At 40.1% G+C, this 27,872-nt stretch overlaps 1 protein-coding gene across 1 annotated transcript in view; it reads right to left on the bottom strand.

The window, feature by feature from the left end:
- The window catches only part of SH3BGRL2 (SH3 domain binding glutamate rich protein like 2), a 68,042-nt gene that overhangs the window by 27,897 nt on the left and 12,273 nt on the right, over nt 1–27,872 (bottom strand). The window contains exon 2 of the mRNA XM_010586572.3: nt 4,794–4,979. Coding sequence (XP_010584874.1) covers nt 4,794–4,979 — 186 coding nt within the window. The remainder of the gene's footprint in view (nt 1–4,793; nt 4,980–27,872) is intronic.

Below are 27,872 nucleotides of genomic sequence, written 5' to 3'. Positions count from 1 at the left end.
TTAATAACTCAGTCATATAATTCTTAGCTCAAAAAAGGCCCACTGAACACTCAGCACAGTGAAATTTTAGGACACACATATGAAAAAGAGATCCTAAAATCTTACACAGAAGAAACTTATCACATACAAAAGGTCAAGGATAATGACATTAGACTTCTGAACAGCTGTTTCAGAAACTGAATAATGAAGCAATTCCATCAAAATTCTTTCTAACCTAGACTTCTATACCCAGCCAAACTATCACTCAACTATGAAGCCAAAATAAAGCATTTTCCACACCTGCAAAGTCTAAGGGACAGAAAACTGCTAGATTTTTGTTTTAAGCCTTCTAGCACTATTTTACTATTGTTGTTGTCTTGTGCCATGACGTCAGTATCAACTCATGATGACCATATGTGTTACAGAGTAGAGCTGCTCCATAGGGTTTTCTTGGCTGTAATCTTTATGGAAGCAGATCATCAGGCCTTTTCTTCTGTGGTGCCACTGGGTGGGTTCAAACTGCCAACCTTACAGTCACTAGCCAAGTACACACTGTTTGTACCACCCAGGGACCTTTATTTTACTACTATCTCCCCTTCATTTTGAACTGCAGTGTACAAACATTTTCAACTACTACCACATTTTGGTTTGCAGACACAAAAGTACTTTTTCTATCCTCTGTAATCACGCATGGGATACACCCTTGGTTACTACATACTTTCTCTAATGAAACATGACATTGTGATAGTAAAAAACTCCACAAAAATAATCTTTATTTTTGTATAATCCATGTATTTTAGCAGTGCTTTAGAAACACTCACAAACATCCTGTGAAGACAGATATTTTCATCCCTTGCTTAAAGATGAGAAAACTGAGGCTTAAAGAGATAAATGACTCCAAAGATGTCACAGCCAACACAAGGTAGTACTAGAACTCAAAGTGATGCCTAGTACCACATTCAGGGTTCTCTTCATGACGTGTAGGTAAGAAGTCAGCACAATCTATTCATGGCTTCATGTTTCAACATTTCATTTCCCTTTAAACACACACGGAAAGGGAACTGTTCCCCTTCATGCCACCAAAAGCACTCTGTTCTCCCTTTTGTCCACCCTAATGACAAAGGATGATAAGACATTGTCTCACATATGGGACATGTTATCAGGAGGGATCAGTCCCTGGAGAAGATCATCATGCTTTGTAAACTATAGGGTCAGCAAAAGAGAGGAAGACCCTCAATGAGATGAAATAATACAGTGGCTGCAACAATGGGCTCAAGCATAACAACAATTGTGAGGATGGCACAGGACCAGGCAGTGTTTCGTTCTGTTGTATGTAGGGTCGGGACCAACCTGACAGCAACTAACAACAACAACGACAACCCAGGTATTAATTTCCTCTCGAGAATCTCAGCACCACAATCCCTTCCAGGCCATCCTTAAAGAACTATAGTACAGGTCCCCCAAATGAACACTAACTTATAGACTAGAGCTATGTCAAAGGCAAGTCTTAAAGTACACATTAGAAAGAAGCTCCTCGATTTTTTTTTAACATAAGGAGAGAAAAAGAAGATAGAAAAGTAACTTCATTTTCTTGTATGCTACACGTACTAGGAAGGCAACTAATATAGTTTAGATGTTCATAATGATCTATCAGTCTCCTAAAAAAATGAAAGTGTGGTTTAGAATCATCTCTTAGAAGTTATTTATACTATTCATGGATAAAGATTCAATTGTAATTATACCCAAAGAAAACTACAGTACACTTCTGCAAGAAACCTAAAGAGACTTACATAAGTGGAAGAACACACCTTGCTTGTGGATAGGAAGACTTAACATTGTGAAAATGTCTATTCTACCAAAAGCCATCTATACATTTAAAGCAATTCCAATCCAAATTCCAAGGACATTCTTTAATGAGATGGAGAAACAAATCACCAACTTCATATCAAAGGGAAAGAGGCCCCAGATAAATAAGGCATTACTGAAAAAGAAGAACAAAGTGGGAGGCCTTACTTTACCTGATTTTAGAACCTATTATACTGCCACAGTAGTCAAAACAGCCTGGTACTGGTACAACAGCAGATACATGGACCAATAGAACAGAACTGAGAATCCAGACATATATCCATCCACATACGAGCAGTTGATATTTGACAGAGGCCCCAAAACAGCTAAATGGGGGAAAAGACAGTCTTTTTAACGAATGGTGCTGGCATAACCGGAGATCCATCTGCAAAAAAATGAAACAAGACCCATACCTCACTCTATGCACAAAACTAACTCAAAATGGATCAAAGACCTATACATAAAATCTAAAACAATAAAGATCATGGAAGAAAAAATAGGGGCAACGTTAGGAGCCCGAATACATGGCATAAACAGTATACAAAACATTATAAAGAATGCAGAAGAAAAACTAGATAACTGGGAGCTCCTAAAAATCAAACACTTATGCTTCACCAAAAGATTAAAAAGACTACCTACAGACTGGGAAAAATTTTTTAGCTATAACTTTTCTGGTCAGCGCCTGATCTCTAAAATCTACATGATACTGCAAAAACTCACCTGCAAAAAGACAAATATGGGTGAAAGATATGAATAGACACTTCACTAAAGAAGACATTCAGGTAGCTAACAGATATATGAGGAAATGTTCACAATCATTAGCCATTAGAGAAATGCAGATCAAAACTACAATGAGATTTCATCTCTCTCCAACAAGGCTGGCATTAATCCAAAAAACACAAAATAATGAATGTTAGAGAGCCTGTGGAGAGACTGGAACACTTCTACACTGCTGGTGGGAATGTCAAATGGTATAACCACTTTGGAAATCGATTTGGCGCTTCCTTAAAAAGCTAGAAATAGAACTACCATACAATCCAGCAATTCCATTCCTTGGAATATATCCTAGAGAAATAAGAGCCTTTACACGAACAGATATATGCACATCCATGTTTACTGCAGCACTGTTTACAATAGCAAAAAGATGGAAGCAACCAAGGTGCCCATCAACGGATAAATGGATAAATAAATTATGCTGTATCCACACAATGGAATACTACGCATCGATAAAGAACAGTGAGGAACCTGTGAAACATTTCACAACATGGAGGAACCTGGAAGGCATTAGGCTGAGTGAAATTAGTCAGTTGCAAAAGGACAAATATTGTATAAGACCAGCAAGTGTTATAAGAACTTGAGAAATAGTTTAAACTGAGAAGAAAACATTCTTTTGCAGTTACGAGAGGGTGGAGGGAGGGAGGGAGGGAAGACAGGGGAGGGGTATTCACTAATTAGATAGTAGATAAGAACTAATTTAGGTGAAGAGAAAGACAGCACACAATACAGGGGAGGTCAGCACAATTGGACTAGACCAAAAGCAAAGAAGTTTCCTGAATAAACTGAATGCTTTAAAGGCCAGAGTATCAGGGGCAGGGGTCTGGGAACCATGGTTTCAGGGGACATCTAAGTCAATTGGCATAATAAAATCTATTAACAAAACATTCTGCATCCCACTTTGAAGAGTGGTGTCTGGGGTCTTAAATGCTAGCAAGAAGCCATCTAAGACGCATCAACTGGTCTCAACACACCTGGATCAAAGGAGAATGAACAACACCAAGGACACAAGATGATTACGAGCCCAAGAGACAGAAAGGGCCACATGAACCAGAGACTACATCATCCTGAGACCAGAAGAACTAGATGGTGCCCAGCTACAACCGATGACTGCCCTGACAGGGAACACAACAGAGAACCCCTTAGGGAGCAGGAGAGCAGTGGGATGCAGACCCCAAATTCTCATAAGGCCAGACTTAATGGTCTGACTGAGACTGGAAGGACCCCGGTGATCATGGCCCCCAGACCTTCTGATGGCCCAGGACAGGAACCATTCCTGAAACCAACTCATCAGACATGGATTGGACTGGACAATGGGTTGGAGAGGGATGCTGGTGAGGAGTGAGCTTCTTGGATCAGGTGGACACTTGAGACTATGATGGCATCTCCTGCCTGGAGGGGAGATGAGAGGGTGGAGGGGGTTAGAAGCTGGCGAAATGGACACGAAAAGAGAGAGTGGAGGGATAAAGTGGGCTGTCTCGTTAGACCCGAAAACCAAAAAAAGGGAGTGTGTAGCAAGGTGTATATGGGTTTTTGTGTGAGAGACTGACTTGATTTGTAAACTTTCACTTAAAGCACAATAAAAATTATTTAAAAAAAAGAATAATTATCCCTTCTACTCTGTCTTCCAAAACATATTAATTAAAATATTGACCTGATTTCATATTTGAAAATAAACTGATCTCTCGTTTGGAAGTTACCTATAGGTAACATGATGGAGGCTGGATGAACAAGCAAAAGTCAACAGTAGAATCTACATAAACGTTGTTGCTAACATTATGATCTGTAGTTTATATACTGAAATATTTAGAAGTAGTATCTGGGGTCACATTCCTATTGCTTAATAAATGAGATAAACTTTGAAAATATTAATATATATATGCTTTAAAATTTTAGAATGCAATAAAAACATATACACAGCTTCCCTTCCTACCCCCTTTTCTAAAGCAAACAGAGAGACAGGTAGACTGATAGGCAAACATGCACAGGCACTCACCACACAACCACTCATGCTCATGCACACTGTTTGGACATTGGACTCACATCCCCTCTCAACTTCACCCTCTGTTGGATTTGAGGACTGAACAGACACTGGGTGAAGAGGTCACAGTCCTCACTGAAAAAACCCAAATATACCCCAGGTGACTATGTGTTTCAAGTAATGCAAACATTGTTATAAAAATTGAGCTACTCACGCCACAGTATCGGTCACCATTAAATATCTGAGGGGGCAGAGGGTTGCCCTGAGCAGGTTTCTTTTCTGGGGGGATATTTTTGTACATCCATTGCCTCTGTTCTTCTGACATTGTGATGTCCACCTCCTCAAACTCTATCTTGTTGGCTTCCAGAAACCTAACCACATCCTGCTGCTTCTTCTTTATCTGAAGAGAGAAGACAACCAATCAGGAGAAATGCTCATCAGAAATAGTATGTCTATATTTCCAAATTGAATTACATTTAATTTCTCATTGTCAGAGGTCACTGATACAAAAAGAGGTGATGTATGCTCAGGCAACATGCACTGCCCACTCACTAGATCTCCAAAAGAGAACTAAGGAAGTCCTGCACAGTGATTTCTTCACCTGGACTCCCCAGAACTCTGGGATTAACTCAGATTGCCTAAAAAGAACAGACCACGAGGTGAGATTTATTTGGTTCTCAGAGGGCCGTAACTCATGCCTCCCCCCACTCCCAAAAAGCTGACATTTACAATTATGAAAGCTTCCTCCGCTCCAAACCCTTTGAAAACCAGGTATAGCCCATCTGAGATGTCAACAGTTCATTGATTCGCAGGAGCAGCAACATCTTTATTCCCATCAGCAGCCTCTTTGAGACATTTCCACAGCTGTAGCCAATGTCACGAAAACATCCTTTCATCAGTTCACAAGAGAAAAATGTTCTCCACTTCTCAGGTAAGAGTAAGCAACACACACCATCTTACTTTGCACTCTGTATTTCTTAGCCCTTTTCATTCCTCTGATCTATCACCTTCCATTCTTCAGGCACTAGGGGTCAGGTATGCTCTTCTAGAGCTGCAAAAAAAACTAGGTTTTCAAAATTTTACCTATCTTATTAATTTAATGGTACATATTGACACCAAAAGCAAAGCCATTGCCATTGAGTCAATTCTGACTCACAGTGACCCTACAGGACAGAGCAGAATTGCCCCATAGGGCTTCCAAGGCTACAAATCTTTATGGAACCAGACTGCGCTCTTTCTCCCGTGGAGTGACTGATGGGTTCGAACTGCAGACCTTTTGGTTAGCTGCTGAGCACTTAATGGTACATATAACTTAAGTGGGTGACAATATCCAATGTCTTAAACACAGTACGTAAAACGTGAGAAAACAGGTTTGCTTTTTTTAATTCTTGGAAATTTGCTTAAAGAACAAACTTAAATGGTGAAGTAAATCTGACAATGTCCAGAGAAAAGAATCACTTTGAGGTCTGGTGGCCCAAAGAAAAAAATGCAGTGCTGGAAGAACACTTTTACCTAACTGACTTTCCCCATCAATCCCTCTCCCTTCCCTGGAAAAGCCTCAATGAGATGTGTCTCTGGGACTGGAAATCTGATACACGGTATTCGACAAGAGACCTGATAGATGGGTTGATGTCTATGAATGCCTTCAGAGATGGTGTGGTTAGTATGGCCAGAAATGAAAAGCTAGCAAAATTGGACATTCGTAAACTGAGTAATATTTCCAAATGAGACTATTACTACATGGTTATGCTACAGTAATTGATTTGATATTGGCATTACTTCAATTTCTTGAATTAAGTCATTTCTCATGCCTGAAGAAGTTAACGTTTTTTCCTCACTGATATACAATTTCAGAAATGTGGTAATATTTTGAAACTACAGCATACTAAAAAGTACCATCCTACTTAGTTTCCCCTTAAAGCAAGGTAGATTTTATTGTTCCTATTTTACAGAATATGAAACTGAGAAGGTCGAAAGTGGTTACCTATTTTGATCAAGGTCCTACACTACAGCTAGTGTGTGTTCTTGTCAAATCAATCACGTCATTTTTCAGTTTACAATCTTTTTTTTGTGGCTCCCCATTGCCCTTGGGAGAGCACAAACATTCCTCAGCACACCTCAGTGTTCTTCATGATCCAGCCCCTTTCATTATAAAAGCAGTTCATTTGCATTTTTTAAATATCAGAAATTGTTTAAAAAAAAAAAAGTACCTACAATTACTCTGCCCAGATAACCACTGTCGAAATTTAATTAGCGAGAAGCATCTAGATTTTCCATCCATATGTAGAACTCTGTGGTACTTAACGCATTTCAAATGCTCATTACAGTGATAAAAAATGAAACTGGTCTATAGGCAAACCTTAATTTAATTACACATAACATACACTCCTATTCCAAAATACGACTACTTAAAAACTCATACATTCTCAATGTTAGGATTTGATCAAAAATACATACACAGCCTCCTTACTTCCCCACTCCCTCGCTCTGTGTGCACACACACATATGCACACCACCTATAACATTTATGACTGGACTACAATCTCTTACAGCTCAACTGGAGACATGAACTTCACTGTGTATTAGGAAGAGTTAACTGGTCTTTCCTTTCAGAGGATCACACTCGGTAAAAATAACAGGTATCTTGCCCCCTTTACTAAAAAAAGTACCATATTTGTCCCCATCGTTAAAAATTTTTCAAAAGCGTAGATTTTAGTAGCTTCCTGGCCAATTCCATCTATTTTTGGATATTTAGGATACTTCTAAATTTCACCACTAGAAATAACACTGTGTAGTAAACATCTCTATTTTGACTGCATCTCTCAATACCGCTTTAGGACAAACCTGTATGAAGGAAACCCTATTTCAAAGGGCATAGGCATTGTTCAGGCTTCTAATGGACACAGGCTGAATCGCTTTTCAGCAAGGCCACATCAATTTACACTCCCATTAACAGTGTCTCAAAGTATCTGTGTCCAACCCTTCCACAAAGCCAGTATTTGAAAATTAAAATATTAAAATTCATGTGAATCATTGCCACTCTAATAATGCTCACAAAATTAGCTAATACTATTTTTTTTTTTTTATAGCAAATCACCCAAATAAACAAGGTCAGAGAAATTTAACCCAAAGAAGGAAGTTTTCAAGTGGACGTTTATGACATTACCATCAGGAAGGAAGATGAGTCACACCACCAGGTGCTTCATAAGACCTGCTAAGGTGAGACTGGAACTGTGGGAGTGGCAGGGGGACAGGCCAGCTCAGAAGGTAGGGACTTGGATGGGTGGGTTCCCAGGTAAAAAAAGTTTCCCATGTGACAACAGGAAGCCCTCAAGGGCACATCAGATGTTGGGCACAAATCCAGGTTCCAAATACAATAACATAACGCAATTAGTTCTTTGACATAAAAGCTTCCTTCTTCCCATGTTTCACCTTTTCTGAAAAGAAATGTGTCATACAACCAATAACAACAGAAATTTGCTAAGCAAATAAAAAAAAAAAAGCAAATAGAAGTAGCGAATTGTGGAGCAACAGTTGCTGCTTTCACCCACGTCAATTTATCCACAGGTAGATGGTTTTTGTTTTTAGATGGTACCCACAACTCATCTTCTTTTTTTTTTTTTAACAAACTTAGAAGCTGTGGCAGACACATTAGGAAACCAACGTGCTCAGCTGCAAAAACTTGTTTACCCATACTCCCTTCATGTTTACCCAAACTCCACTGCAGTTAGAGATGATCACAGGACAGAGTTCTGGCAATGAGACTGTAGGCAGACATTCCTGGGGAAGGCTCTACTTCCTGAAAAGGCAAAGCCCCTTTGGCCCTTGGCCCTTCTCCTTCCTTCCTTGCAGAGATGCAGAGGTGATACCTGGAGGTACAGCAACCATTTTCCAAATCTGAAAACAAGCACCATATGCTTAAAATGGTCTAGCAGAAAGACAGGAGCCTAAGTCCTTAGTGACATTTTGCAGCTGCCACACCAGTCTTGTAGAGGTTACTCAAAACCTTTCTGTGTGAGACAAACAGACTCCCTAGTTATGCCACTCATTATCAAGTTTTCTTACAAATGTAATGCTATCTGATAAAATTCTTAACTGCCACTTAAACTGTCTTCAGAATTACTATATTATGATGCAGTAATGATACTGAAAAAGTTGTGATTGTATGTTTAAATAAATTCTGTTGTCAGTCAATTTTAAAAATCTCAACCGTAATGTAGTGTTATCTTGCCCAAATGTTATTAAATTGTTGCTATATTTGCAAGTGATGGCAATTTAGAATTAAGCAAATATGTTGGTATTTCTCTGACTCTGCTTCTAATTGCTACTGTAAGGCTCTATCACCCTCAACCACTTTCCCCAAACACCTCCAGGAACTCTGAAGCAAGTTCTTCAGATGTGCTTCCAAGCTGTTTTCTTGGCCACCGTGTGGATAAGCCTTTTACCCTTTTACTCCAGACTATACAGAACCTGAATCTGCAGAGGACCCCAATGCCTGCACCCAAGCACTGGTGACCCACCCCTACAGGAGCCCAGGCAGCAGCTGTCTGGGCTGATGCGCTGTCTGCTGACACAGCTTGAACACTCAGTGACCCATGGAAATCTTAATGAAGAATGCATACTGCTTTCACTGGCAAGCTCTTGGCTCCAGGTCTCCCTAGGGATTGGATTAGAGGACAGCACTTGACTCAGACCTACACCTTACTCTGCAGCAAACACAAAACCCACCGCCAGGGAGTCCATTACAACTCATAACCCTATAGGACAGGTCAGAACTGCCCCCATAGGGTTTCCAAGGCTGTAATCTTTACAGAGCAGAATGCTACACCTTTCCCTTGCAGAGCAGCTGGTGGGTTCAAATCGCTGACACTTCATTAGCAAGCAGCCAAGCGCTTTAAGCACTGCACCACCAGGGCTCTACTCTGTAGCAGTGACCTCTAAGTAAACTTGTATGCCTCCATGCTCTCTCCTTTTAGGATTAGTCCTTTAGTAGGTGAGGCTGCCAGTTATGTAACTAAACAGCTGCTGCCAGATTCTTTCCATAGGCTTCCCGTCATGTCTAGTTGAGACGGACAGCTTCAGAGCCCGACCCTTCTAAGAGACACCTGCTCTGACTTATCCTCCTACAAAATAAGCTGCCTTTTCTTCTGAAATTGTCCTTAACAAGATAACCACAGAACAGGTCATAGATGGCCTCAACCTGCGTCTGGGTGGAGACTTAACATCCTAATGATGAAAAATTCATCTCTTCCTCCATGGGTGGGGGGGGGGTGTCAAACCCTTGTCTAAAGAAAATGTATAGTCATCCCCAAGCTCTGAGTGCTTGCGTGAAGGTCAATCCTGAATATTCATGATGAATTTGCATTTCCTTGTCTGCTCTCTGTAAAAGTCCTTCTCCCCAAGCTGCCTGTATGCACTCTTGGAGGCAGCAGCCCTGGTTACTCCTTTCAAGGAAATAAAGGCATCTTTCTGACCTCCCACCTCAGCCTCTTGTTTATTGGCTGTAACAAGTCACACCAAACAACACCTGGGGTTTTCACCCAGCAACATAGTCACGTCTGAATTCTGGGCTGTACATAGCTGATGTTGGGACCCTGGGACTCACTAGTAAATTAAGAGACATAACCAAGTTGAATAAGACAGGTTTGTTTGCTTGTTTGTTTGTTTTTTAAGTGAGACTTAATGTAAGTAATGGTGGGAAAGCAAGTTTAAAGACAAATGAGACACAGATGGAAGACAATAAGAAAGATTGAAAAAATATTTGACTGTCCTCGTTTTAATCTTGATACTGTCAGTTCGGTAGCCTTGGAGAAACTACTTAGCTTCCCCCTCAGCCTCAGGTTCCAAATCTGTGAAATGGATCCAGTATCTTTTTTCACAGGTTCGCTGGGAGGATTAAACAAGAAAATGTTGTATGCCATCAAATCAACTCCAACTCATAAGAGACACTATATGACAGACTAGAACTGCCCCCATAGGGTTTCCTGGGCTATAATCCTTACAGGGTGTCTCGGTGGTGCAGTGGTTAAGTGACTGACTGCCAACCAAAACGTTGGCAGTTGAAACCCACCAGCTTCTCAGCAGGAGAAAGATGTGGCAGGCAGCTTCTGGCTTTTGGCCAGTGAGATGCGAGCAGAGTCTGTGGATGGAGTCCCTGGATGGCGAAAACGGTTAAGTACTCAACCAACTAGACAAAAGGTTGGCTGTCTGAACCCACTCAGGGGTACCTCAGAAGACAAGTCTGGTGATCTGCATCTGAAAGGTCACAGCCTTGAAAACCCTATGGAGTAGTTCTACTCTGCACACATAGGATCACCATGAGTCGGCTCGACGGCAACTAACACAAAGGGCCTCTTCCTCATTCTTCTTGCTTGGAATATAGATGTGAGGCCTAGAAGTATAAAACCACTGCCATCGAGTCAACTCTAACTCATAGAGACTCTAGAGGACACAGTACAACTGCCCAGTAGAGTTTCTTTATGGGCCGTAATCTTTACAGGAGAAGACTGCCACATCTTTATCCCGCAGAGCAGCTGGTGGGTTTGAACTACTGACCTTTCAGTAAACAACCAAGTGCTTAACTACTGAGCCAGCAGGGCTCCTTTCTAGAGGTAGCAGCAGCCTTCCCATCATGAGGCAACAGGCATGAGGGAAAGGCCAAAGGAACAAGTCTGGCTTTACAATCAAGAGCAGCCACACACCTCCAGACTTACCAAGAGAGACAAAACAATTCTCTTTGTTTAAGCTCACTTTAGTCAGGTTCTCTGTTACCTGCAGATGAACACACTCCTAACGGAAACATTTACTGTATATGTATTATGTTGGGGGGCAGGGCACAAGTGTACAATAAACCCCAAGAAACCATCTGCTAACTGTCAACATTCTAATGCTGTTTAACTAAACATGAGATTACACACGTAAAGTGCTGTGTTTCTGGTTTCTATTTCAGTTTATCTTACTAGAAAGCAAATACCAAGTTACCAAGCCAAAGATAACAAAAGAAGAGGCTGTCTTTCAACAGATTGAAGCTTGGGACTTAGGGAATCAGTGTACCAGAAAGATGAGTTATAAAAGACAATTTTTGAAAAAATCATTGTCATACGTTGTAAATTGAAACAATAAAATTTTAATAACGGGAAAAGCTGTGTTTTTCATCTATGTATTTTATCACTGTGTGAGTACTGACTCTAGTGAACTAAAACATCTTAACATTGGAAATTTAGATGCATTCTGAAGATTTTTATTTTATTAAAAAAAGAAAACGTTTTCAAATTTACAGTCTTTTTTTCATGATGACAAATGGTTATCAGTAATAGGCTATCAATCAATTGCACACACACACATACACAGACTGTCTTGCTTCTTGATCTGCCCCTTTAAGCTAAAGATGATATTTTTAAAGGTACCTTTCTTTATTTTTTCTATATTTTTAAAGGTAAGCATCTAGAAATATGATTTAGGAAACATTTGCTATTATTTTGTTACTAAAAACAATGTTTGTTGTCTAGAAAAACTGTCATTACAAAAACCTAGTACCTTAGTTATTTAGTGCTGCTATAACAGAAATACCACAAGTGGATGGCTTCGTAACAAACGGAGATTTATTTTCTCACAGTTTAGGAAGCTAGAAGTCTGAATTCAGAGTGCTGGCTCTAGGCGAAAGCTTTCTCTCTTGGTCAGATTCTGAGCTTCCGGCCTGGGCAATCTTCATGTGGCTTGGCATCTCTCTTCACCCATCTCTGCTTCTCTCACTTGCTTGTGTTAATCTCTTTTAAAGCTCAAAAGAGACTGACTCAGGATACACCCTACACTAATCCTGTCTCATTAACACAACACAGACAACCCATTCCCAAATGAGATTATAACCATAGGCACAGAGGTTAGGATCTACAACACATGTTCTGGGGGGACATAATTCAATCCATAACGTTCTACCCTTTGCCCCCCCCAAACTCATGTCCTTGCCACATGCAAAACATATTCATCCCAACACATCATCTCAAAAGTCTTAAATCAACTCCAAGTCCAAAATCTCATCTTCTGAATCATCTAAATCAAATATGGGTGAGACTTTAGGAATATTCCATCCTGGGGCAAAATTCTTCATCTGTGAACCTATGAAATTTAGAATACAAGTTATCTGCTTCTGAGTACAATGGTAGAAGAGACACAAAGTAGAGACTGGAGGCAAAGAAGGGATTTCCATTACCAATGGAAGAGACTGGAGGGAGACTAGTCCATCTGAGAGGCCACCCCACCCCTTAACATCCTGCCAGGCCCCTGCCCCCCTGGGCATGGCAGCCCTGCTCCCTCAGCTTTGGGCAGTTGCCCCTTCCCCCTGCACAGCTTAACAGCAGCCTCACACTCCAGAATCAAGTTAGTGAAGATCTGGCTCTTTGAAACATAGAAGGCTATGGACCTACCCCTTGAGATTCTGGAGATCATGGCCCCATCCTTTGATACCAAGAAGGCCCTGATTCCCTTGCTCCTTCCAATAGTTTTGCTGACCTCTGAGCTGCTCCAGGGATGGTCCTTTTCTTTTCTTGAAGGCCAAAAGATGTAGCTCCTTTGGCTTGTTTCCTGCCTGTAGAATTCCAAGAGGGAGACTATGTTCTTTCTTTTCATTCTTTCTCTGTCCTCTTCAATCTAAGCTGATGGGTTTTCTGCTGTGGTAGTTGGTTAGATCCAGCAGTCACAGGCTTAATCTCTTTAACAAACGATTGTGTAGCCATGTCCTTGGTGAACACTCTATGACACATGTCCTTAGTTTGTACTACCAGGTTTTCCATATCTTTTAAGTTCTGTTTTCATTTTGTATAGCTCATTTTTAAGTCCATCTCTTTCCTTTTGCATTTTACTTTAAGTGGCAAGGAGAAATCTTGCAACCCTTTTAAGCTCCTGCTTAGAAATCTCATCACTTACAAGTTCTACCTTCCATCAAACATTTTTTAACATAATTCAGATAAGTTCTTTGCCACTGCATAAAAAGCACTATCCTTCCTGCATTGTCCAATCACATATTCATCTTCTTTTAAAGCCTCACCAGAAGCACATTTAATGTCCACATTTCTAACAACATTCTGTTGCTGATGCCATATGTATTCTCTAACACGAAAGAGACTTTCTCTATAAGCTCTCCTCACTTTCTTCTGAGCCCTCATCAGAATTGCCTTTGACGTCCATAATTCTACTGACAGTCTCTTCAAAGCAATATAGGCTTTTACTATTACCAAAAAAAAAAAACCTAACCCATTGCAGTCGAGTTGATTCCGACTCATAGCAACTCTATAGGACAGAGTAGAACTGCCCCATAGAGTTTCCAAGGAGCACCTGGCGGATTCGAACTGCCGACCTTTTGGTTAGCAGCCATAGCACTTAACCACTACGCCACCAGGGCTCTTACTATTAGGCACCTTAAAATTTTTCCAGCCTCTACCGACTACTTAATTCCAAAACCACTTCCACACTGTAGGTATTTGTTAGAGCAGCACCCCCACTTCTTGGTGCCAAATTCTGTCTTAGTTATCTAGTACTGCTATAACAGAAATACCACAAATGGATGGCTTTAACAAATTTATTTTCTCACAGCTTAGGAGGCTAGAAGTCTGAATTCAGGGTGCCGGCTCTAAGGAAAGGCTTTCCTTTTCTGTCAGCTCTGAAGGAAGGTCTTTATCTCTTATAGCTTCTGCTCCTGGACAATCATCATGTGGCCTGGCATCTCTTTCCCCATATCTTTGCTTCTCTTGCTTGCTTATTTAATCTCTTTTGTATCTCAAGAGAGAGCCTCAAGATACACCCTATACTAATCCTGCCTCATTAACATAACAAAGACGACCCATTCCCAAATGGGATTATAAACACAGGCATAGAGGTTAGAATTTATAACACATATTTTGGGGGAACATAATTCAATCCAAAATACCTAGAAACAATTTTCTAAATCTTTCAAATGAAGAATTTCAGTGATTTTTTAAAATATGAAAATATAACATCTTTGCTCTATTTTCAAGAACTAATTAATATCAGGGAAGACAGCATGATTTTAACTATCAAAATTTTAATGAAAACTTTTCCAAAACTGATGAATGAGATCAGAAAAATGATTACCCTTATTCTGTAACTGTTAACAATCCTCTTTCTTCATTTGTATGCATTTTTGTGAAGTACTTTTTGCAGCAATGGCAACTGTTAAAATGAAACCTACAAATATTGATTGCTATTTTCCACAGCTATGTTGTGTATGGAGCCCTGGCGGCACAGTGGTTAAGAGCTCGGCTGCAAACCAAAAAAAGGACAGCAGTTCAAATCCGCCAGCTGCTTCCTGGAAACCCTATGGGGCAGTTCTGCTCTGTCCTATAGGGTCACTGTGAGTCAGAATCCACTGGACGGCAAGGGGTGGTGTTGTGAAATGTTAGATCTCATGGTTCTCACTAAGAAAATTAATGGTTTTGGTGAAGGGAAAAAAAAAGGAATTTTGTATTACTTAAGAATATTGTTTCAACTTATCATCTTAATTTTTATTTCGTATATATTTTATAATGCACATATTAGAACAGTGACATATGTATAAAATTTATTTAAAATATACATATATATTTGGGACATATGCACAAAGATTTTTTTTTTACTTACTGATTAAGTATGCAATTAGAAAATTTTTACCTTATGACCCAGCAATTTCACTCCTTGGTATATACCCAAAACAATTGAAAGGAGGAACTAAAACAGATACTTGTTCACCAATGTTCATTACATCACTCTTCACAATAGCCAAAGGTTACAAACAACCCAACTGACCATCAGCAGATGAATGGACAAAATCTATTATATAAATACAAGAGAATATCATTCAACCATAAAGAGAAATGAAGTTTTGATACATGTGACAACACAGATGAATCTTGAAAACATTACGCTGAGAGAAATAAGTCAGGCACAAAAGGACAAATACTGTATGATTCCACTTACGTGAAATATCTAGAAAAGGCAAATCCATAGAGACAAATGGTTATTAGTGGTTACTGTGGACTAGGAGGAGAGGTGAATGGAGAGTTACTGCTTAAAGTGTACCGAGTTTCTGTTTAGCATGACCGAAAATTTTCAGAAATGGATAGTGGTGGTAGGTACACAAGACGGTGAATATAATTAATGCCACTGAGTTGTACACTTAAAAATGGTTAAAAGAGCACACTTTTTGCTATATATATTTTTACCATAATAAAATTAAAAACAAAACAAAACAAAAAAACTTTGAAGACCACTACACCAGAGAACTGTGGCAGCTGGAAGAAACCAGTGAGCACACACACAAGATTATATGTTACTTTCCTTTGTAATATTAAAGTCAAAATTACTTCCAAGCTAGAAGGCAAATCTCTGTTCCAAACACTTGCGAGATATTAAATGCCACTTTCCTTAATTTCCATTGCTTTTTTTCTTATAATAGGCTTTAAAAGTCAGTTTTTATAATTTCTGGTTTGCAAAACCAGCAAAAATGGAGGAAAAAAGATAACCCCCATATTTTCTAAAAGTATGACATAAATCTTAATAGTCTTTACTTAGAAGTATTCTAGCATACCTGTGAGAGAGGAAATTACTAAACTGATTAAGAAACTCTAGAAAACTAACCAGAGTTTCCCGGTGAATATGTAAGTATACTGTGATGCTAATGTATATTCTACAAATTAAAACAAATTAGACATGGTAATAAATCCAGAAGCAAAAAAGACCATAATGTTTAAAAAAAAAAAAAAGTTAGCACATATTAATGTACCAAATCAGGCAAATTAGAGACATAATAGCTTCCAAAATACTTTATAATCTGTTTTTTCTTCATACTAATATTTTTGCCCTTGAAGATATTACATACTTCCAGGACATCAGCTACCACCTCTACAAAGATGTATCCAAAACATGTCTTTCAAAATTGCCCTCTTTTACAAGGGCCAATACCATAGTTCCAAAGGTTTCTAGAAATTTATGCTTAACTGTTCCACCAACATTTCAAACTTCACTGGTAAAACAGCAAAAACCCTTGCTGCCACACCCTCAATCCATCAACCCATCTCCTCCTGACCTTCCCGTTTCTATTAACAATACCACCATTTTGTTGTCACCATGACTCAGCATCACAACAGAACTGTCTATAAGTTCAAAACTTAAAACTATCACAAAAATAATCTACCTAAACGAAAACCTTCATATACACACAAAGGTTATTAATCTGGATGAAGGCCTCTCCTGTGCTCAGTTTGGCAGCACTACAACAGGGACAAGGTAGAGAACACAGAAAGGGGTCTAACAAAGAATTTGTCCTTGCCCAGAAAGAGGTCTGGCCTTTGCCTTCAGTTTCTGGGAACTGATCTATGTCATACCAAAGATAGCAGTATCTTTGTTTAGGGCAAGGGCTGAACACAGGATCTTCGAATGGCACTGGCCATACCTAATATTCTTAGGGTGAGGGCTGGCACTGCCAGAAAGAACAGCCATATGATTTAGGGTAGGGCTTTGGGTCACAGGGTATCAGTTGACCTGGAGCAACCATGTGGGCAGTCAATCAATCACGCCTAGGTACTGAAGCTCATATAAAAACTCTGGACATCAAAAGTTTAGGGGATGGGAGGGTAGAGAGGGTTAGAAACTGCAAAATTGTCATGAAAGGAGAGACTGGAAGGGCTGACTCATTAGGCGGAGAGTAAGTGGGAGTATGGAGTAAGGTGTATATAAGCTTATATGTGACAGACTGACTTGATTTGTAAACATTCACTTAAAGCTGAATAAAAATTATTTAAAAAAAAAAAAAGTTTAGGGGAGCTTCCCTGGTTGACAATACTCTGAGCATATTGTCACACATTGCTACTAAGAAGATATGCATCCTGAGGACAATGGAAGCTTTGCATTTGGAACCCTTCCAGGGTTTGTCCTAAGTATTTCTTCCTCTGGCTGATTTTAATCTGCACCCTTTTCTGTAATAAACCATAACCATGAGTATAATAGTTTTCAGTGTGTTGGGTCCTTCTAGTGAATTATTGAACCTGAAGGTGGCTTTGGGAACCACCCCATCCCCACCCCCTCAAATTTGCAGTTGGTGTCAGCAGTACAGTTAGTCTCGGGAATTGTTCCCTCTAACTTTACAGTTGGCCAAAACTCCTTGTTGCTTGTGTCAAAAGTGAGGATGGTCTTGTATGAAGACCGTGCCCTCAAACTTTGCAGGTTGACTAACTCTGGACAGAAGGTAAGCCTGACCACTGCAAGTATTATTCTGAGATCTGTGTGGGGCCTTTGTTCATTTGTGAGCAGTTTGCTCTGCTGGTTAGAACATCTGTTAGACTTAAGCTAGTTAGCTTTATGTCCTAGTACTGAGCTGTCATTAAGATCATAAGCTACATAGTCAGAAAGGATGGATCTGTGTCACCTTGGGCAAGTTACTTATTCTGTCAAAGCCTTGGTTTCTTCATCTGCGAAGTATATATAGTAATTCAGCTCAGAGGGCAGCAATGAAAATTAAATGATGTAATACTCAGAGTTCTTTGTGCAATGTTTATAATCTTGTAGTAATTGGTGATATCTGGGCCCAGTATTAATCAATCCACTGCCACTTTGCCTCTCTTCATTCATTATGAATTCACTCAATGATTCATTCCACAAGTATTTTTTGAGGGTCTAGCAGGTGCCAGATGCTGTTCAAGGCACCGGGGGGTGCACAGAGAACTCCTGCCACTGTCTTACTTAAGCTTGTCACCAAGAGAGTATGAGTTACAAACTGCGAGTCAATATTCAAGTACCGACAGTGCCAAAACTGTATAAAGCTTGATTTAAATAGACAGATGATTCACCCTCTGGGACATATAAATTTATAAGAATGGGTTTCCTCTTAGATATGAGCATAATAGCAGAACATGTTCTTAGGGGGGTTTTTCCACCAGGTTTATGCTAACCTGGCCACACTCCCATCCCAGCCCAAACCAAAAAACCAAACCCGTTGCCATCAACTCAGTTCTGAGTCATAGCAACCCTATGGGACAGAGTACAACTGTCCCATATGGTTTCCAAGAAATGGCTGGTAGATTCAAACTGCTACCTTTTGGTTAGCAGCTGAGCTCTTAACCACTGGCCCAGGCAGTGCTAAATCAGACTGAAAAGAGGTGAGGGCAGAAAAGGGTCTCCCGTGTGTGGAGCTAACTGACTTGTACAGAGGTCTGTCATTATTAGAATGGAAATCAACTGCCACGTCTATACAGCCAAACCCGGGAACAAGCAGGAGCTATGTATGCATTTTCGTGTGTTCACAAGAGTAACCTTTTTGGTTTTCCATCTCTGCTGCATACTGGAGCTGAGAAAAGAGACATTAAAGTTAAAACTAGAAAGAGGAACAGGGAGAACAAGAGATTTCAGCAAAGTAAAGAGGAATTAACAAAGGTCTCCAAGATTGTCCCCTTAGGACTTAAAGTCTGTCCTGGTATATTTTTAAACTGATCCTAACAAATTTAAACAATCTATTCTTTTTGGGTCACGGTCAGCTGTGTCTCTTTTGGAAGTGGAGATTAAGATCAGGAAGTTAATGTGTAATTAAATTCAACTGTTACTTGGGCAGGTGTTAGAATTTACGGTCTACTGTTGTTCTGTTTAAAGGAATATTTCAGAGTAGATGGAAGAGAGGTTATTACCGGCTTTCAGCTGGCAAAAGGATTCTTCCCGTAAACTCGAATCTAAACTATCTTTAACAAAAATGTTACTTATATGTGTTTTCTGTTGGGAAACAATATTTTCAGAATAGCTTACTGAATTCCTGTCACATTCCAAATCATAGACAACTTATTGAAACAATATTTGCTTCTAATTCTTTTGTATAATTGAAAAGGACACTTAAGTAGTATAATACTAAAACTGAATTAAAATTAAAAAGATAAACAAGTCTATCAAATCTGCAACCTTAAATTTTAACAACCTTTATTTTCAAAACTACATTTAAATATTTAATCCCATGTAATTTTTTTTTAATTGCTTGTTCATGTTAAAAAACTAAAATTAGTGTCTCCAACAGCCCTTCTCTCTCCACAGCTTCACCACACCACCAGCTACAAAAGCCATACCCTCTTCCAGTTTCCTAGTAACCATGAAGTCATCTCCTTCTTACCTTTTTTCTTCACTCTCTTTTCTTCAGTTGCCAAGTTCTAGGAATTCTATTATTCCTCATATCTTGCCTAATTTCCCCATCTCTACAGCTCCCATCCCACTGCTACCCATGTTTCTTTACTGCCCTACCTACTCCATCTAAAAGCAGACAAGGCTGCGCTTCTGAAGCACACATCACCACCTTTTCAAGACTTTACAACAACTCCTCATTGAATCTTGATTTAAAAAACAAAAAAACTCCACTGCCACACCAGCCCCACAGTCTCCTCTCACCAGCCATGCATCGTTTTCTTCTCACCTTCAGAGTCGAAGGATCTTGATGTGCACTGGATCTTCATCTCTAGCCACTGCACCTCGGCTCACACCATAGGCTCTTTTAAAATCAGCTGCAACCCCAAATCTCTTCTCTCTTCTGATCAAAACACTCCATCTCCTCTTTCTAAACTGGAAGTCCTGACAAGATTTCTTACGTACACACCTGAGTCCAAACACTGGCTACACCTTTATTTTTCACCTTCTCCAACATTTATATTTATGCATTCTTTATTTTTGTATAGTTACTGCTGGTTGAGTGTGTGCACACGTGCATTAGTATTTTGTTACTTATGGTTTTAACTGTGTGTGGCATGTCTTCTCAAGAGTATTTTCCACGTAGTATATACTCAAATGTCAACCAATACATTGTCTCTGGGAGTTGCTTGAAAGAGTATGTTCCAGAGGGATGAATGGGTAATGAAGATTTATCCACTCATATGAAAAAACCAGAACATTGAGAAGATCTTAGTGACGGCACCACCACCTACTCACCTGCTCAACCCAGAACTAGGATTTCATCTTTGACTCTCCCTGATAATGCAGTTAATCATCAAGTCTTGGCCTTTCTGCTTTTCTTGAACGTGTCCGTGTTTCTCCATTTTCACTGCTACCTGCCCACAAAGAGCCACCTGTATTCATTTAGCTACTGCCTAAGGACTACTGGCTTTTGTCTATTTAAGTAATCTTAAATCCTGGAGGGCAGAAAATATATGCTGTACCTCTCTGCCTTTTAAGTATCTTACACACTACCTCAGAAAAGGATGAAGCTGCAGAAATAGTGGACATGAAATTGCCAATACCTAGACCATGATCCTGAAATTGGTCATTTGTCCTAAAGCTATTTGATGACCTATCAACCCACTCTTTTAACAAGGTAAAAAAACTGAGATACAGAGAAGTTCGCAAAGTAACTTGCCCATGAGAATTCAACATGAGAACAGTAGTCAGGACTGGACGCAGATCACCTAACAAGCTGTCTGTCCAATGTCCACTTCCCCATTCTGCCAAATGACCGGCATTTAAGGGTTGGGAAATCAAGAACTCTTATCTTGTAAATTTTATCCTAAATGAAAATACAAAGGCTTAAGCTTCATGTATTATTTGAAGCAGTTGGTTTCAAGATATTAGGATGGACACCAGGCATCATGAGTTGCAGTTGCAAAAACAGTAGGTGGGGGGACAGAGGGAACCACAAACACTTTAGACACCAAAATTATTAGACAAAATATAAAATAAGCAAATTCAATATGTTCAAAGAAATAAAAGATGGACTATAGAGAAGTGGGTGACAGGTAAAATCTCAGCAAACTAAACCCTCCAAAGCTTCCAAAGAAGGCAAAGACACAGGCCCATGGTCACAACTCTAAGCAATCAGCCTTCACAACTTCAGACCACCGCATCCACAGGTCCAAACAGGAATCCAAATCAAGAGCAGAGACGCACAAAACAAATCCATCAACACACTTATAAAAACTGTACCAAGGACACAAACCTTTTTCTACTCACAGAAAACGCAAATGAACCAAAACGCACTCTCTTTTATTTCTTTACAGGATAGCTATAAGCATTGCCAAATGATCACAAAAGTTACTTTGTGCCAAAGACATCAAAGTTTACAAATCCCAAGAGGCAGGGACACAAATGATTTGTCACATAAGGTCTAACATGTACATATTACAGTTTCCAATGGGCAACTATCACTTCAAAATTATGGTCAAAGGGCAACCAATTAGAGAAGGTCTCTAAAGGGGGTTAATCAGAAGACTGAAAGACTAAAAGCACAGAGAGAGACAAAATGACATAACATCATCTTCCATTGGATCCCTCCTCCATACTCCTAGGTCCATTCTCCTCTGCTTGAAGGCTTTCCAGGCATTCATTTATCCTGAAAACACCTGAGTACTAGGCCTATGAGGTGTTCGGCACCCTGACAGACCTCGGAAGCCAATATGACATCATGGTCCATCTTAGTCATATCTGTTGTTGTTGTTGGGTGCTGTCGAGTTGATTCCAACTTATACTGACCTCAAATGACATAGGAGAACTGTCCCATATGGTTTTGTTGGCTGTAATCTTTACAGAAGACGATCACCAGGTCTTTCTCCTATGGAGTTGCTGGGTAGGTTTGAAGCACCAACCTTTACTTTAGCAGCTGAGTTCTTAACAGTTGTTGCACCACCAGAGCTCCTTAGCCATATCTAGCCCATCTTATTTCCCTACCATTCATTCTCGAAGTACCAGTAGTGAAGGACCAGTCTGTGGCTGTTCTTGTTGTACTGATGTTCCAATCTGTCACAGACTGATACCTTTATATAATAAAATAAAAACTGACATCTAGAAAAATGAAATAACAAAGACATATAAAGTAGAAGCCCAAAGTTTTCATCATTATATTCAATAGACATAAAATTACTCTGTAAAGTTGCTATAAAAGTTTCTACAAGGTCACATGATAACTATGAGCCCAAGAGACAGAAAGGGCCACATGAACCAGAGACTTACATCATCCTGAGACCAGAAGAACTAGATGGTGCCTGGCCACAACCGATGACTGCCCTGACAGGGAGCATAACAGAGAACCCCTGAGGGAGCAGGAGATCAGTGGGATGCAGACCCCAAATTCTCATAAAAAGACCAGACTTAATGGTCTGACTGAGACTAGAGGAATCCCGGCGGTCATGGTCCCCAAACCTTCTATTGGCCCAGGACAAGAACCATTCCCGAAGACAACTAATCAGACATGGAAGGGACTGGACAATGGTTGGAGAGAGATGCTGATGAAGAGTGAGCTACTTGTATCAGGTGGACACTTGAGACTGTTGGCATCGCCAGTCTGGAGGGGAGATAGGAGGTAGAGAGGGTTAGAGACTGGCAAAATTGTCACGAAAGGAGAGACTGGAAGGAGGGAGCAGGCTGACTCATTAGGGGGAGAGTAAGTGGGAGTATGGAGTAAGGTGTAAAAGCTTATATGTGACAGACTGACTTGATTTGTAAACTTTCACTTAGAGCGCAATAAAAATTATTTAAAAAAAAAAAGTTTCTAAATGTTTACCCTCCATTGGTGTACTTACACCAGCAACAAAGCTTGGTTTATGGACCACACTTTGCATAGCCCTGCTCCAGACACCTCCTGTTCCAGCTCACCTCTGGGTCTTTACTTAAGTGGTTCCTCTAAACTAAAATTGGCTATATACTGTCCACACTTCCTATGCAAGTTCTACTTATATTTCGAAGCTCAGCCCCAAATCCACATCCTCAACTAAGCCTACCCAAAGGTTCTAAAGCTATAGTGATTTTATACCCCACCTCTCTGGGGACATTTGGCTAAGATGTATTTTTGGTTGTCACAACTGGGAATGGGGGGTGCTAATGGCATCTAACATGTAGAGGCCAGTGATGCTATTAAATATCCTACAATGCACAGGGCAGCCTGTCATAAAAAAGAGTCATCTTGTGCAATATGTCAACAGTGCCAAGGCTGAGAAACCCTGGCTTACCCAAACCACTGCCCTCCCAGATCATCCCCTTCACCAGGTTCCCGTTATACCCATGGTCACCATCAATCTAGCATCTTATGATACCCAGCCTGGCAATGTTTAACAACAGTTGTTTGGTTCAAAGCCTTGTTTCCCAACTTAGCCATAAATTTCTCCGGTGGATGAAGACTATAGCTGCATCACATCTGTTTCTCCCCTCCGCTCTTTCACCTCTGGGGCTTAGTATACAAAAGCTTTATAGGAGCTGCTCATCATATACCTGTCTGCTGATTTACTTCCTTTCCCATCTGTTTAACGCAATGCAAATGTTTCTACCTAGTTTTTCTGTCAACACGTGTATTAACAAACTGCTTTTAGTCTGTATTACAATAAATAAATAAACTCTGTGTTACTCAGAGTTGTAAAGCATTAGCAGAAACGTAGAATGAGAGATGTGGGTGGTTTGATTTTATTGTTTTTACATTCCTTGTCAAGATGACATGTTTATTTTCTTAAAGAAAAAAAGTCAGCCAAATATAAAATATGAATTTAGGGTGCCACGATTTTATGAGATTCTCTCTGAAAATTATATACAGCTGCTCATACACACGCTTCCTGTTAATTAGAGGATACTGTGTAGGAGATACTCCCCAAAATGTGCTTAATAGTCAAAATCCGCTGTGATAAGGAGGAAATCCTGCTGAGGATAGTAGTTTCCACCAGCAAAACTCACAAGACTTCAGCCAAAGGCTGTGCCTGTATCAATGTCCGGAGATGCCGCTTGGCAACTCAGTGTTGCGGAATATTTTGTTCCCATTTCTGCCTCGGTCAATTCTCAGCTGTGGACTCAACAGAGTTCATTTAAAGGTAAAAAGCCTATTGTTTTACTCTGTATCAAACAGAGCCCAAAACTGTGCTTCTGGAGCTCTTCAGGTCTACCTTCAGGAGGCAGCTATTTCTCAGAAGTTCCCCTTGTGACTCCCTCACTTGGACCTTACTTCCTTCACAGCTGTGTGGGTGAGGCCCTACAGGGCAGCCCCTGTGGCCTACAAGATGTACTGCACTGTACGGGTGGTTCTGTGTCGTTCCAGGCTTACAGCTTCATTTCACGGAAAGATTCGAGAATTCTGATATCCGGATAAAAGAAGTGATACTATAATAAAATTATCTCTAACAACACAGGATTCTCCATGCCACTTATTTAAGAAGCAGTAAAATACATTGTGTCCCTCACAGCATTTTTCCAAAACAGACTTCCATCAACATACTCCGCTCCTGTTCCACTTCAGCAGGGTCAAAAACTCTTGACTGGCTTTATACCCTGGATTATTTTTGATGTGGAGGCAACAACATTTCTTTTTCATTCATTCAATAAATTGTACTACATGCCAAGTTCTCTAATAGGGAATGCGGGGGTATAGAAAGGTGAAGGAAACAGTCCCTGGCCTCTAAGAACTTACAACTTGTTGCGAAACAACCTGGATACGAAACAATTATACCTAAGGGTGGACGGTACAGAGGCCACAGGCAGTTCCACGGAAAGCTGTGGAAGCAGAGTCTGTCCAGATTGGAAGGGAGAGGAAGGAGGGAGGGGATCAGGGAAAGCTTTAGAGTAAGGGCATTGGCACTGGACTTCAAAAAAAAAAGAAGGGAATCCGAAGAGCTGTAGTATAGGGGGAGCACAAATATTCTAGACAAAGAAAATGGCATGACAAAAGGCACAGGAGGAAGGGAGAAAAGCATGGTGCATTTATAAAGCAGTCAAAAGAGTAGTGAGAGTAAGTGCTGTAAAGGCAGGTCAGAATCAGCTCACAGAGGACCCCAAACACTGGGCCAAGAAGTTAGGCTTTGAGGGTGTCAGCTCTGAGGGGCAATGAGGTAGAATCTCTAGGCTTTCTGAACCTAAGACACAGACTCCTTCTTGTGAAAGGATGATTCTTTTTTGTTCTTTAATAGAAAAGGAATTCAAAAAGTGAATTATTAATCATCTCATCTCTGTTAATTATCTTTTAGAACTAAGTTCGCTATTAAAACATCGCTGTGGAACTAACTAGAGAGGATCCATTTGTCTTACTGTCACACCACAGGAAATACAAATGGAAAAGGAATCATCTAGTCTAAAACAAAGGGCAGCCCAGATATACAAATGAAATTCATTTCTTCGACAAAAAAGAACTGGGGTGACATCTGTTCCCATTCACAACCTTGTGCAAAATATTCTGGAAAACATTCTTTTAATATTCCACTGGAGCCTTTTACTTAACTGAAATTTTCTAGAATCTTTAAAAAGAGTCACTGCCCCCAACTCAAGAGATGTAATTTTTCTATCTCTGAATATGATTGTCTTTGCCTTCATTCATGATTTACCTATAGGATAGGCAGTGGGCAGTAGAGTGGTTTTAGGCAGCTTCAGCATTATAGTCTGTATGACCCTGTGTTGTTTTCCATTTTCTGTGTTCATCTTTCTTCCCCAATCAGATCATGAGTTATTAACGGCTAGGGATCATGCCTTATACTTGTTCTGCATCGTGAACATGGCTGGACACAGCTCTAGGCAATAAAAGGTACTCATAAACATACGGTAAAAATATATATCCCCTTAAGATTAAATATGGTGCTATTTCAACACCATATAAAGTTGTGCATCCTACTTTGATGAGCAGCATGTGGGGTCTTAAAAGCTTGCAGGCGACCATCTAAGATACATCTATTGGTCTCTTAGTGTCCAGAGCAAAAAAGAGTGAAAAAAACTAAAGACTCAAGGGAGTGAATAGTCCAGTGGATTAACTGACCACATGAACCACAGCCTACATGGCCCTGAGACCAGAAAAACTAGATGGTGCCCGGCTACCACTACCGACTGGGATCACAACAGAGGGTCCTGGACAGAGTGGGAGAAAAATTGTAGAATAAAATATCAAATATCAAATTCACAAAAAAGATCAGACTTACTGGTCTGACGCCAACTGTTGGAACCCCTGAGACTATGACCCTAGGACACTCTTCTGAACTGGAACTGAAGCCATTCCCGGAGACCACCTTTCAGCCTAAACATAGCCAGGCCCATAAAATAAACAATAACACCCATGCTCCTTAGAACAATCAATTATGCGAGATCAAAAGGGCAACACATACCCAAAAGCAAAGACAAGAAGGCAGGAAGGGACAGACAACCAGGATGAAAGGAAACAGGGAACCTAGAACAGAGATGGGGAGAGTGCTGACACACTGTGGGGAATGCAACCAATGTAGTGGAACATTTTATGCATAAACTATCAAATGGAAAACTAATTTGCTCTGTAAACTTTCACCTAATGCATAATAAAAAAAAATTTTTAATAAATAAATACTGTGTATTTGTATTGGTTTGTGTACAGAATAGAAGAAAAAATTAAGAGCTAGAACAGATATTTTAAAAAATAATCTAAACCAGTTCTGGAAAAACATCAGCAACATCATTAGTTATGTGTTGTTGTTAGCTGCCACGGAGTCAGCTTCGACTCATGGCGACCCCATGCACAACAGAACAAAACACTGTCCGGTTGTGAATCAGACTATCGTGATCCATACGATTTTCACTGGCTAGTTCTCAGAAGTAAATCTCTAGTATATCTTAAGCCTAGAAGCTCCATCGAAACCTGTTTAGCATCACAGCAACATGCAATCCACCACTGACAGGAGAGTGGTGGCTGCACATGATGTGTGTTGGCCGGGAATCCAACCAGGGTCTCTAACATGGAAAGTGAAAATTTTACCACTGAACCACTGACCTCTTTTGGTAAACACAGAACACAGAAATACTTTCTACTGTAAAAAAAAAAATAGCACAAGCTCAATAACAAATGGCTTAGAGTTGGGAAGATGGTAGGAATGGTGGGGGGCTGCAAAATCCCAGAGGATACATGCTCTGACTAAAGGGGCTGTCACCACGCAGCTCTCTGGTGGATGAATGTCATGCTGGAGTGAGAGATAGAGGTCTTAGATGTCTCAAGAAGAATGGAAAATGATATTGTGTGTGTATGTGTGTAAGAGAGAGAGACAGACATCTCCCAGTATTTAAAACATTTGCTCAAAAAATTTTAAAACACTGTGTCAACCCAAAAAAGACAGGGGTGTCATACTCTGCAACTAGACTGTGACCTCTGGCCTACACTAACCCTAATAAACAATGTCAGTGTTAGGTCTTCCTAGGGTAATATTCCACCTACCTCAGGACCTACCATTGGTAGTCTGAACTCCCTATTCTAATTTTCCTTAAACTCCTGATTCCTTCATCTGGAACATGGTCCTTAGGATGAAGGATGGCAGAGATCTGGGTTATATGACAAGACAAATTATTTATACTTTCTGAACTTCGTTTCTTCATC

Source organism: Loxodonta africana, chromosome 1 (assembly GCF_030014295.1).
Source record: "Loxodonta africana isolate mLoxAfr1 chromosome 1, mLoxAfr1.hap2, whole genome shotgun sequence".
NCBI classification, from domain to species: Eukaryota; Metazoa; Chordata; class Mammalia; order Proboscidea; family Elephantidae; genus Loxodonta; species Loxodonta africana.
Note: the sequence above shows the minus strand (reverse complement) of the source record. Positions and strands in the feature narration are given on the sequence as shown.